The 13,075-nt window shown below is 47.7% G+C and overlaps 1 protein-coding gene across 5 annotated transcripts in view; it reads left to right on the top strand.

Moving 5' to 3' along the window:
- The window catches only part of BPTF (bromodomain PHD finger transcription factor), a 313,494-nt gene that overhangs the window by 217,357 nt on the left and 83,062 nt on the right, over positions 1–13,075 (top strand). For 4 of the 5 annotated variants that reach the window (XM_063960817.1, XM_063960819.1, XM_063960815.1 and 1 more), the window contains exons 15-20: positions 1,400–1,528; positions 1,628–1,778; positions 1,959–2,082; positions 2,596–2,845; positions 3,106–3,252; positions 3,328–3,476. In XM_063960817.1, coding sequence (XP_063816887.1) covers positions 1,400–1,528; positions 1,628–1,778; positions 1,959–2,082; positions 2,596–2,845; positions 3,106–3,252; positions 3,328–3,476 — 950 coding nt within the window. The remainder of the gene's footprint in view (positions 1–1,399; positions 1,529–1,627; positions 1,779–1,958; positions 2,083–2,595; positions 2,846–3,105; positions 3,253–3,327; positions 3,477–13,075) is intronic. The other variant, XM_063960818.1, reaches the window with a different exon arrangement.

Here is a 13,075-nt window from a genome sequence, read left to right as displayed (position 1 = left end):
TGCACACCAGGTAGTCTAAAAGCTTTCTTTTAGTTGTGCCCAGTCTCCTGCGGAGCCGCTATTCCCCATGGTCCTTTCGGAGTTCCCAGCATCCACTACGGACTACGAGAAATAGATTTACCGGTGAGTAAAATCTTATTTTTTTAATTTATTTTTTAACATTTTACCATAGGGTCCATTGGAACACGTGTACAATATTTTGGGCACTAAAAGCTTAATAGCCGCAGTATTACCATAGTCTTTCAGAACCAGTCTTTCTAACATGCACATCAGAGCTGGGTGCTGACTTTTAATGGCTGCCTTTTTTTTTAATGAGTATCATCTTTTTTAAATTTGATCCAGACTTTAGGTTAGATTTCTAATAGTTGATAATCTAACTGTAATTCTGACTCCTTTGCAGAGGGTGGTCATCATGGGTCTGGTCTAAGACACTCATTAGCGAATAGATTCTATTAACTCCAGAGAAATCGGAGCTCTCAATAAATTTGTTGTGCAATGAGCAGAGCGATATGTTAATGTTTCAGTAGTGCTCATGCTAGGGGTGAGGTGGAGTTAGCCAGATATCACCATGATAGTATCTTGGTCAAATTACAAAGATGGTTGCATTTGCTCCAGGACAAGGAATCCAAGGGAATCGTTGATAGATGACATATCGTTACCTTGGGACTTTTGTCTCCTTTACCTATATTTGCAATAGCAATACTTCTGCAAATGTTGTAATAAGGTATAAGGCTTAAGGTATAGAGGTGAGTCTAGAGGCATTGCATTAAATCAGATGTTTGACCATACCTATAAAGTCAGGAATATCTTCATCAGCAATGTTTGTTTGATTGGGGCAGTACGGATGGTGTAATGGTTAGCATTACTGCCTCACAGCACTGAGGTCATGGGTTCAATTCCCACCATGGCCCTAACTGTGGGGAGTTTGTATATTCTCCCCGTACTTGCGTGGGTTTCCTCCGGGTACTCCGGTTTCCTCCCACAATCCAAAAATATACTGGTAGGTTAATTGGCTCCCAACAAAATTAACCCTAGCATGAATGTGTGTGCGTGTACATGTGATAGGGAATATAGATTGTAAGCTCCACTGGGGCAGGGACTGATGTGAATGACCGAATATTCTCTGTAAAGCGCTGCGGAATATGTGTGCGCTATATAAATAACTGGTAATAAATAAATAAATGTTAACGACAGTGGGCTTGTATCCTTAATCCTTAATATTAAAGGCTTGCTAGATAACGTGATTCAGGCCTGGATCACAGGTATTTTAAGACCTAACCTTCCTGGGGTGTTAAGGTGCATACACACGGTGCGATGTGTGCTTACGATGTTTACCCCACATAAAAGGATACAGACAGGTTTCTTTTTACATAAATATGGACATTATTTTATTTCACAGAATCATCTGAAACAGAGATCACTACTACTGAGATAATCAAGAGAAGAGATGTTGGCCCGTACGGAATCCGCTCAGAGTATTGTATAAGGAAAATAATTTGTCCTATAGGCGTACCAGAAGCACCGAAGGGTAAGACAATAGTGTTGTACAACAAATTTATCAAACATTAGCAGTTTTAGTCCCGTTGCTATTCTGGAATTCAATTTACACTAAATTTTCCTCTTGAAGAAACTCCGACACCTCAGAGGAAAGGTCTTCGATCAAGTGCTCTTCGTCCCAAAAGACCAGAAACGCCCAAACAAACTGGCCCAATTATTCTTGAGACCTGGGTTGCAGAGGAAGAGCTGGATCTGTGGGAGATCAAATGTTTTTCAGAGAGGTGTTTTATTTTTATTCAAAAAAAGTGCTTTTTATTGGTTTTATTTTCTCTGTAAATCATGCTTGTGTTGTCCTGCTGATCTGTGTTTTATTTACTGACCTATTTCTGCCTTCTCTTTTATCTTGTTTACTGTCCTCCACACTACTGTGTAATTTTCAGTATCACTGTTTATTTTCTTAGGGTGGAGAAGGAGAAGGTTCAGGCCAGCGAGCAGCACGCTAAGGGCAGTGACCAGAAAAAGGGTGAGGATGGGAAGTCTCAGGTGGAGGCTCAGCTGAAACAACAGCGTCTAACAGCCCAGCAGGTGGGTGAAAGCATTAACTGTTGCAATTTTTCAGAATACAGTATGTACCTAAACTCTCAGTGAAGGGTGCAAGGTGCCTTTGCAGCTGCCCCGAACTTGCACACCTCGCAGCCCCTTTTAGGGTCCAACTAACAGATTTGTGGACCTGCAAACAAAAATCCATGAGCCGGCTGTGCCATAAGTGCAGCACAGCCCCACACTTACACTCACAAAACATCACAGTAATTGGTTTGACTTGTTGTTGTTATTGTTGTTATTATTATTTTTATATATATATATATATATATAATTTGGTTTTTTTGTGAGGGGTATTGTCAAGAATTTATTCGCCTTCACCAGAAGTGGGCTTGTTTTCCAGCCTAGTATGTGGTACATTGGGTAATTAAACATTTACCTCCTCCCTATTATTGGAATATGCTTAATATTCATACATGTGGTTTGTGTTGCTTGTATACAGTATATGTCTTCGAAATCTCTCGCTTTCATCTAATCTGCAATTATCTGTGACTTTAGAAACGATTGGAACAGCAAAAACTGCCATTGATATGCAGTACTGCAAGCACAGCCCCAACCAACAGCACTTTGACCCAACTTTCCACTCCACACAAAGTGATGGTGGGATCCTTATCCAGCCCAGTTACCTCTGGAGCAAAAGTAGTTCTTGCAACAAAGGTCTCTTCTCCTGCCACAGTATCATTCCAGCAGAACAAGAACTTCCACCAGACTTTTGCTACATGGGTGAAGCAAGGACAAACTACGACAGGTAAATGGGATTAATATGATACAAAAGTATTCATTGTCTGAATGGACTTGTGCTGAACTAAAACAATTGGCAGAGCTGAAGGAGAGGCTGGTCAGGACACTAATAACCGCTCTGTGTATTGCTATCAATACAAAAAGATAATACTTGAAAGAGAACAGTTAAAATCCAGTTAAGCTGGAGAAATTATGGGTTTGCTATGTACTAATCGCACAATAAGGCAGTTACTGTAACTAGATAATTGGATGCATTGTGTTTTGTAGCTTCGAGTACAGATATCGCATGCACATCAGGCCAAACCTTCCAGATAAGCGGGAATCCAGTGTCCGTGTCAGGGAAAGTCCTCACCACGCTGCCTCTACCGGCCAATAGCAAAATAGTAACTCTGAACATGCCCTCAACACAGGGAGGTAGGGATTCAGTCTGTAGTGGTGGTTGAGCCTTTTTGTGTCTGTGTTGTCCTGAGGAGTTCTCTGTCCACTCAGGTGTTGTCCAGATGCAGCAGAAAGTGCTAGGAATAATCCCATCCAGCACTGGAGTACAACAAACATTTACAACGTTCCAGCCTCGTACAGCAACGGTCTCCATCCGACCCAATCTGGGAACAACGGGTACCACAGGCACCACCCAACAGGTATGTCCTGCTGCCCTACAACTAAACACAGAAAGAGACCGATATTGATGGTGAGTTTGGGAAGTTATAGACCCAGTGACTGCTTATCGTTAAAAAAAACCCAGTAAGCTCGCTGTAGAATTAAGGCAACCATGTTATGGAATGAACCAGTGTTCATAAAAAAAAACTGTACACCATACCTAATATACTAACACCCAATGGCTAAGTGCCTCAGTGTTGGCAGTGGTTACTTGTGTGGTCAGCTGCATATTAATACATTTCTCTTACGTCCTAGAGGATGCTGGGGTCCACATTAGTACCATGGGGTATAGACGGGTACACTAGGAGCCATGGGCACTTGAAGAGTTTAGTAGTGTGGGCTGGCTCTTCCCTCTATGCCCCTCCTACCAGGCCCAGTTTAGAAAATGTGCCCGGTGGAGCCGGTCACAGCTAGGGGAGCTCCATAGGAGTTTTTCTAGTTTTATTATGTTTCTCCTTCATCCACTAGGGGCCACTGGAGCGTAGTTACAATGGGGAAATAGTAGGCAGTAATTGGGAGCTGGCACTTTAAAATTCTCACACTGTGGCTAGCTCCTCCCCTACTATCTCCCCTCCAAGCCAGTCTTAGTTTAGTGCCCGAGGTAGCTGGTTCACTTGGGTTTAGCTGAAGAATTTTTTCTTTATTATTTTATTTTTCTTTCACACACTCACAGACTGGCAGCTCTGCCACTGCCAGTCTGCACCGCGGGAGCTGCCGGCGGGGTCCCATCGCAGCTGCGTGCGGCTCAGGATGGGCCCCGGCTGAGGGAGACACTGAGCTCTCCTGAGTTGGCCGGACACCGCTGCGTGCGGCGCGTGTCGGGGCCACTCCATCCAGCAGAAGATTCCGGCAGCATGGCAGCGGTGAGTATCAAAAATGGGCGGACACCGCTGCGTGCGGCGCGTGTCGGGGCCGCTGGGTCGAAACGCCTGACGGAAGGAAGCGGTGAGTACAATCTCCCCCCCTCCAGACTGATGTATGTTTTTACATTTTTCAGTTTCAGTGTTTTAATACATGGATGGACAGGCTCCCCTATACTCTCCAGTCAGACAGGCTGGAGTGCATAAAAGGCTTACTAATTTGAAATTGGCGCCATTATGTGGGGGGCGGAGCTTCAGCCCGCTCTGTAAGCGGGCTCAGCGCTCTTCACTCCCCGGCTGCAGCATACAGACAGCCGGGTGATACATTTACATATATCATATATCTGTGTAATAATTAGCATAGCTCTCATGGCAGAGTGGTAACACCTATGGTTACGATGCCCACGAGCTAGGGTTCGATTCCAGCAAAGGACACACTCTCCCCGGCCGCAGCATACACACTTACAGGCAGCCGGATGATAGTGCGGTTTTAATTTGAAAGTGACCGGAGCAGGGGGGCGGAGCTAACTCCCGCTCCGTTCGGCGGGCTCAGGCTTTCCGCTCCCCGGCCGCACATCGCTCCCCGGCCGCAGCATACAGGCGGCCGGGGGATGCATGGGCGCTTTCCGCTTACTATACAGCGGATTTGAATTTGGCGCCGAAGCGGAGGGGGCGGAGCTAACTCCTGCTCTGTACGGCGGGCTTTCTCCGCTCCCCAGCCGCTGCAGCATGACGAGACGCCGCTCCACAGTCCCCCGCTCCCCGGGCCACTGAAAGCTCCTTTCCTCTCCTGGCTGTGCAGGGAGGATTCTTTACATGTATAAGGTATGAGGGGGGTGAAGCTTATTCCCCCCGGTGGAGGCTCCCAGCTCTCATTGTCTCTAGGCAACACACCTGTCTCTGGAGTTTGTAGCTTTTCTGTGCAGTGTGCTGCAGAAATATTGTTACATCTTGCATTGGCTACATTCCTCCCTGCAGGGGAGTCCTCTGCCCCATTTCAGACATTTAGATCAGGGAATCTGCTCTATTACAGGAGCTGGGACTCAGCTCATTGATTAAAAATCTACTGTGCAGTATTTCTTTACCCTACAAATACACAGTATTTATCTACCCTATTAGGTGCACAGTAATTATCTACCCTATTAGGTGCACAGTATTTATCTGCCCTATTAGGTGCATGGGTTCACTGTGGTGTGTGTATATAGATATATATAGATATGTTTGTGTATATATATATTTAAGTGCGTGTGGGTATGTATATAGATATATCCATACAATACCATATATAGGGGATAAAACAAACACTTCCGCAATGTTTTCTATAAACAGAATACCCCACCTTGCCACATAACATTTTCACCCATCTTTTCTCACAGGCTGGTCACCATTTTGAAAAGCCAGCGGAACCTCCGAGAAACATCGGGTGCACCTTAATTAGCGGTACACTACATACAGGGCGGGGTGTTGCCTTCCCTTTATTATTCCTTGGTGTCACTAGTTACTAATGCTATTTGTAATTGGGGAATTGTGTGTAAGGCATCAGACAAATAACGCTGTGGCTCAGTACGCTAGTAGCGGGTATCTGAACAGGGGTTTGAATCCAAACAAAACTTTAAGGAGAGCTCCTATAGCCTAGGGCTAAGACTCCTGTCCCACAGCGCAGCGCTACTGGTTCAGGTCTCCGCTGCTCCAGAAAGTTTATTTGAATCGTGTCGGTCACTACACATTATAGCGCAGACCTTACATAGGGCTGTGTTTATTTAACCCACCTTTTCTCCTTTCGTTTGTCTCACCTGGGATAGTCAAAGAATTCCCTCTTAGGTGTGAAGTATGCGGTGGAGCCATCTGCAGAGCCCTCCACGCACCTGCAGGACACTCCTGTTTGAACAGCTCAGATTATACAGGTAATGTCACTGGTAACCAGAGACCTTGTACGTCATTTCACCTCTCCAGGTTTCTAAAGGAACCTTGCTAACCTTCCATGTTACAATACTGATGATGTCTGTTTTCTGTGGAGTCTGAACCTGTGTCTCAGAATATCCAGGTGCATTATACAGCAGTTCGTCTGAGACTGCAGGTAAAGGAGGCGGACACGTCAAGTCCATCAGGGTTCGACGCCGATGACGAAATGACAGCGACTGGTCCAGTTTCGGATGAGCTGGGCAGGCTCCGGTAGACGGCCGGCAGACACCCGAATACACAATTTCAGGTATCAAACAATGTTTGTTTTCCTATCCTTTCCCCGCAGACGGCAAGAAAGGGTATCAGAACCTCTCCAGGGTATACCCCTCGATGTATCGCCGGTCCAACAAGCTGCCGTTTTCCTGAGGCAACCTTGCTCAGGGATCCATCGAAGACATATACGGCAGCAGGGTTCTACCTTGTCCGGAGCAGGTAGGTTGTGGAACAATTGTCCTCTAGGTTACAGGATGTTTCGCATCCGGATCAATTGATACTTTGGTACGGGTCAGAATCACGATTCTGCTTTATGTTCTTTGGAGGTCTCCACGTCTGCAGTCTCGGAACCTGCATTTTCGCTTTGGGCTGTCTTAACCCGACGACCTCTGGGGCTGCGACAGTGACAGGTGAACATGAAATCCTACGGGGCAGATGGTTCAGGGGAAGGAACTTTCTGCAGGATTTCTTGAACCATTGGAGGTGAGTCCACTTTGCTTTCTCCTACTTCTGCCCCAGCTCCAAGACAGACCTTTACCGGTCTTTCCTTTAGATTTTTACCGTGCCCTTTCAGGCTTCCGATTCCACACGGGCGATATCTCTGTCGCCAGGGGATCTCAGAAGAAAAAAAAAAAAAAGCTGAAGCAGAGGTTCAGCATCCTCGGTCCAGTCTGATTTTACATCATCCTATACACACACTAAAGGTCAGACTTTCCTACCACCTGGAGGGTCCCAGGGTAGGCGCAGGTCGGTGGAAGAAGGCTTGGGCGGTTACAGACTAGATTTGGGAGTACAACCGTCTCGGCAGGGGTCGGCCGATTTACGATGACAAGAGAGTCATAATGCAGGCGGTGCTCCATATGCTTCTAACCGCAAAGGGTGTTGATCCCTGTTTTTTACATATCATTTGAATCGGGACAGTTCTCAGGCCTTTGTTTTCTTTTCACGTTCCGAAGCCAGTTGGCTCGGCCAGGCCTATTCTGGCCTTAGAATCCTTTCAGTCTGTGATTGCTAGTTGAACAAGAAAGGGAGTTTTACGCGTCCCTTGTCTTCAGGGATGCCTGTTTACTGATTTCTGTTGGGTTTCCTCATCGGGCTTTACTCAGTCGCATTACAGGATTCTCATTTTCACTAAGTCCTTTTCTTTCGGTCTCTCTTCCGCTCCCACAGGGTTCAGGAAGATCACAGAATAACTCTTTTTCAAGGGGTTGACGTTGGTTCCCTAATGGGACAATCTACTGCTACTATCCCACTCTGTACATTACGTGGCTTCTGAAGATCCGATTTATGCTCCTCATAAACGTTTTCTCAACAGGGTCCGTCGGAGGATTTTTCCTTCCTCGGTACCAGGTACTCTATTTCTTCAGTCAAGCTGCGACGCAATGAGTGGTCGCCTACATTCCCCTCTGAGCGGGGGACAACAATCTTCTTTCCAGATCAGGCCACCAGGTCAGACTCCTGGGTGAGGGAACATTCCCCGGAGTTTTGTCAGCTGGTCTGCTGTGGGCGGAGATTTCGAATCGACCTCAGGGCGTTCTGACTGACTCTCTAACCCTTTACTACTCACCGACGTGAGCTCTGGTGGCAGTAGCCGAGGATGCCCTCAGGGCTCCTGGGAGTTTCTGGTTATTCTATCCTGCCTCCTTTTCTATTTCTACCTCACTTTCGGTAACACAGGAGGAGAATATGCGTGCTAGTCCTCTCGGTGGCTCTAGTTGGGCCACCCATGACTTGAAGATACGGCTACAACTGTTGTCGGTAGAGGAGCCTTGGCTCCTACCTCGACTGGACTGTCTACTTCAACAGGGTCCTTTTCTTTGTTCAATCTTACACTGGTTTCATTTAACCGTGTGACTGTTCACGAGCCCTCAGAAGGGAGGAGTTCCCTAGTTCGGTTAGGCCTACTAGGCCCCGATTTCAGAAGTCTGTTACCTCTTCTCGCTTTTGCCACTTTTGGAAAGCTGTATGGGACATAATAAGGATAAAAGGTGGTTTTCCCCTTCTTTCAGTTACCATTCAGCCGTAATCTTTGGTTTCTCTGGGAGGTTTTTCTCCGCTGCGCTTCAAACCACATTGACCTGAATTTTCGGTCCCTGCCTTTTTCGGTTTTCTTCCAAAAGAAATTAGCCTGGCGCCCGTAAGTTCGGGCTCTCTTTCAGGGAGTACTCTATTAGCAACTCCCCCGGCTGAGCTTCGGCCTCAGCGGTCGTTTCTCCCAAAGGGCATGTCCGTTTTTCATATAAATCTGACACTAGTGTTTTTCAGTCCTCTTTGACTGTTGTCAGGGCTCGCTGACTTTCTCTACAGAGGTCTTAGGCTATTCGACGAAGGGTTTTTTCTTCTTTATTCTGTACGATGCTCCCGTACTAAATAGCCAGGGTTCCAGCATATGCTGGGCTGTTGGATACATCTGACCATCAGACAGTCTTCTTGGCGGTTGCTCGGGAGCCTCCGTTTTCCATTTCAGCGCACTTTACGTGCGTGGTGGGACCTTCGTGGGCAGCTGCCCGTGGGGTCTCCATGAATACTTTAGGTCGGGCGGCTACTTGGTCCGGCCGTCATACGTTTGTCAAATTCTACAAGTTTGACACTTTTGCGGCCTCTGCATCTCAGTTTGGCCGAGTGGTTTTACAGAACTCTCAGCGCTCTCCCACCCGTTCTGGGAGCTCTGGGACGTCCCCATTGTAACTACGCTCCAGTGGCCCCTAGTGGATGAAGGAGAAATCAGGATTTTGGTACTTACCGATAAATCCCTTTCTCCGATTCCACAGGGGCCACTGGACGCCCGCCCAGCGCTGTTCCTCCTTGTTTTTTGCTTAACGGTTTGCAGATCACCATATGACTGCTTGTTGAGTTCGGGCTAGCCGGTTGTTTGTTAGGTTCTGTTCCAGGTTGGGTTTGTGTTATCCTGGGTTACAGGGCGTCATTAACCTCCTCTACCTTACGGTTTGTTTATTACAGCTCTCCTCGGGCACAGTTTTACGTAGACTGGCTTGGAGGGGAGATAGTAGGGGAGGAGCTAGCCACAGTGTGAGAATTTTAAAGTGCCAGCTCCCAATTACTGCCTACTATTTCCCCATTGTAACTACGCTCCAGTGGCCCCTGTGGAATCGGAGAAAGGGATTTATCGGTAAGTACCAAAATCCTGATTTATCAGAGTTAGGCACAGGGAGGCTGCTGGCAACAGCCTCCCTGCTTTGTGGGGCTTGGGCGGGGAGTAGTGTCCAACCCTCTGAGGTTAATGGCCACTAGCTCCGCTGACGGGACACTGAGCTCCTGAGGGTGTCTGTCGCAAGCCCCCGAGGCTCCCGCTCGTTCCCGCAGCACTGCCGCCACCCCCTAACAGAGCCAGAAGACATCGGTGGTGAGTTGGACACCTGCGCCACGACAAGTGGGGATGGTGAGAATGGCAGCATCAGGGTTGGATCGCAGCGCTGAGGCTGCGCTCCGGAGGGCTCAGAGGTGCAGTGTGCAACACTGTGAGGGGCGCCCTGGGCCAGCGCAAAAACCCTTACACTGGTCACTTTTGCTGTCTGGGACATATGTACTGCGGCTAGCGCCATTACCTCAGGCCAGTATAATCTGTATAAGTGCGGAGCTTCTCAGGGCGGATCCAGCGCCATTTTCTCCCTGCAGATCACACTACAGAGACGCTGAAGGGAGCGCTGACCCTCCACATAAGTCCGGCTCTCCTGTGCGGTACCATAGGGTTATAGAAGGGGGGGGGGGGGTTATTCACGTTACTGTGTAGTCTATTAAGGTTTCACAGTCAGCCCCAGGCATTTATTATATAGCTGTCTACTGGGGCGCTGTGTGGGCTGGCTCCATAACTCTTTCTCTCTCTGAAGGTACTTGGGGGAAACTGTGTCTTACATTTTCCTGTGTGTGTGTGTGTGTGTGTGTGTGTGTGTGTATGCTATATATCTCACATTACCATGTCTAGGGACTCTGTGTCTTGTGCTGCAGAGTGTTTATCTTCTCCAGAAGAGTCTATTCCATGTACTCAGGAATGCAATATACTGTTTCAGCCCTCTGAACCCGAACCCATGTGGGTGGCTTCTATTAAGGGTATGATATCCCAGACTTCATCTAGGATAGCCCATTATGAGACTAAAACACAGGTTTTAAAAAAAACTCTGTAGAGGTTTTTTCGTATTCTGCTACCACTACCTCAACAATCTCTCCTAGTATCTTGCTCTTGCCCAGGTAATGCAAGTCGATTCGGGTGACGGTGATGGGGACATACTGCGGGGGGAGGCATCCCTTGCTAAAGGGGCGCAGCTAATGATTGAGGCCATTCGGGAAGTTTTACACATTACTGACAAGGTACCTGAACAGGTCGAGGAGGCTTTCTTTACTGACAATGAGAAAGTCTCTCTTACCTTTCCTGCGTCTAGGGAATTAAACGCATTATTTGAAAAATCCTGGGGAAACCCAGAGAAAAAATTCCCGATCCCAAAAAGGGTTCTGGTTGCTTTTCCTTTCCCTGAAGAGGATAGGAAAAAGTGGGAAAACCCTCCTATAGTAGACGCTTCTGTTTCTAGATTGTCTAAAAAGGTGGCTTTACCTGTCCCTGGGTCTACTGCTTTCAAAAAGCCAGCAGACCGCAAGATTGAGACTACACTCAAATCCATATTCACTGCTTCAGGCGTGGCGCTTAGGCCCACTATTGCTTGTGCATGGATTTCTAAAGCCATAGTAAAGTGGTCGGGCACGTTACTAGAGGATTTAGATACTGGATAGAAGTGACATTGAAATTTACGTCACATACAGGATTCTGCGGGTTTCATGGTGGAGGCCATGAAGGACCTTGGTAATCTGACTGCTCGGACGTCTTCCATGGCTGTCTCGGCACGCTGCGCCAATGGTCTGCTGATGCGGAATCCAAGAAGAGTGTGGAGAACCTACCCTTCACAGGTCAGGCTTTATTTGGGGAAGCTTTGGATACGTGGATCACCACAGCAACCGTGGGTAAGTCAACCTTTCTTCCCTCAGCCACTACGACGCCAAAGAAATCCTTCTCTGCGTCTACAATGCAGTCCTTTCGGACCGCAAAGGTTAAGAAGTCCAAGTCCCCTTCCACCTTCTTCAGAGGTGGTCGGGGAAAATCCAGGAAACCTGCACCGGCAGGTTCCCAGGAACAGAAGCCGGGCTCTGTTTCCTCAAAATCCTCAGCATGACGGTGGACCTCCCAGCCTAGAGGTCGGGCAGGTGGGAGCACGTCTACGAAATTTCAGTCAGGTCTGGGCGTCCTCAGGCCTGGACTCCTGGATACAAGATATTGTATCTCAGGGATACAGACTGGAGTTTCAAGAGCTCCCACCTCACAGATTTTTCAAATCAGGCTTACCAGCTTTGCTGACAGGGCTATCTTACAAGAAGCCATTCAAAAATTGGAAAGGGCATATGTCATTTTTCCAGTTCCATCTCACCTGGAAAACAAGGGTTACTACTCAAACCTTTTTGTGGTACCGAAGCCGGATGGTTCGGTCAGACCAATATTGAACCCCAAATCGTTAAATCCATATCTGAGGGAATTCAAGTTCAAGATAGAATCTCTGAGAGCGGTGATCTCAGGTCTGAAGGAGGGGGAATTCCTGGTATCCTTAGATATCAAGGATGCATACCTTCACATTCCTATTTGGCCGCCACACCAGGCTTATCTCAGGTTTGCGCTGTTGGACTGTCACTATCAGTTCCAGGCGCTGCCATTCGGCCTATCCACGGCACCGAGGGTGTTCACCAAGGTAATAGCAGAGCTGATGCTTCTACTCCGCTAGCAGGGTGTGAACATAATTCCATATCTGGATGATCTGCTGATAAAAGCATTGTCCAGGGAGAAGTTGTTGCAGTCCATTGCTCTCACAACTCGACTGCTCTGGGATCATGGTTGGATCTTGAATCTTCCAAATTCACATTTGGAGCTGGCGAGAAGACTGTCCTTCCTGGAGATGATTCTCGACACGGAGGTGCAGAGGGTGTTTCTACCGGTGGAGAAAGCATTGATGATCCAATCAATGGTCCGGGATGTCCTGAAGCCAGCCCGAGTATCGGTTCATCGGTGCATTCATCTTCTGGGGAAGATGGTTGCCTCCTACAAGGCTCTACAGTACAGAAGATTTAATGCACGGTCTTTCCAACTGGATCTCCTGGACAAATGGTCGAGATCTCATCTTCACATGCACCAGAGGATACGTCTCGCCGAAAGCCACAATCTCGCGCCTCTGGTAGCTGCAAACTTCTCGCCTACTGGAGGACCGCAGGTTCGGGATTCAGAATTGGATCCTCCTAACCACGGATGCAAGTCTCAGAGGTTGGGGAGCAGTCACCCAGGGGGAAAACTTCCAAGGAAGGTGGTCAAGTCTGGAATCCATCCTTCCGATAAACATTCTGGAACTAAGAGCCATGTACAATGGTCTTCTACAGGCGGCACATCTTCTAAAAGATCGGGCTATACAAGTTCAGTCAGACAATGTAACGACAGTGGCCTACATAAACCGACAAGGCGGAATGAAGAGCAGAGCTCCAGTGTCAGAGGTAACAAG

The sequence above is a fragment of the Pseudophryne corroboree genome, chromosome 3 (assembly GCF_028390025.1).
Source record: "Pseudophryne corroboree isolate aPseCor3 chromosome 3, aPseCor3.hap2, whole genome shotgun sequence".
NCBI classification, from domain to species: Eukaryota; Metazoa; Chordata; class Amphibia; order Anura; family Myobatrachidae; genus Pseudophryne; species Pseudophryne corroboree.
The sequence above is the reverse complement of the archived record's forward strand: the minus strand, read 5'-3'. Positions and strand labels throughout refer to the sequence as shown.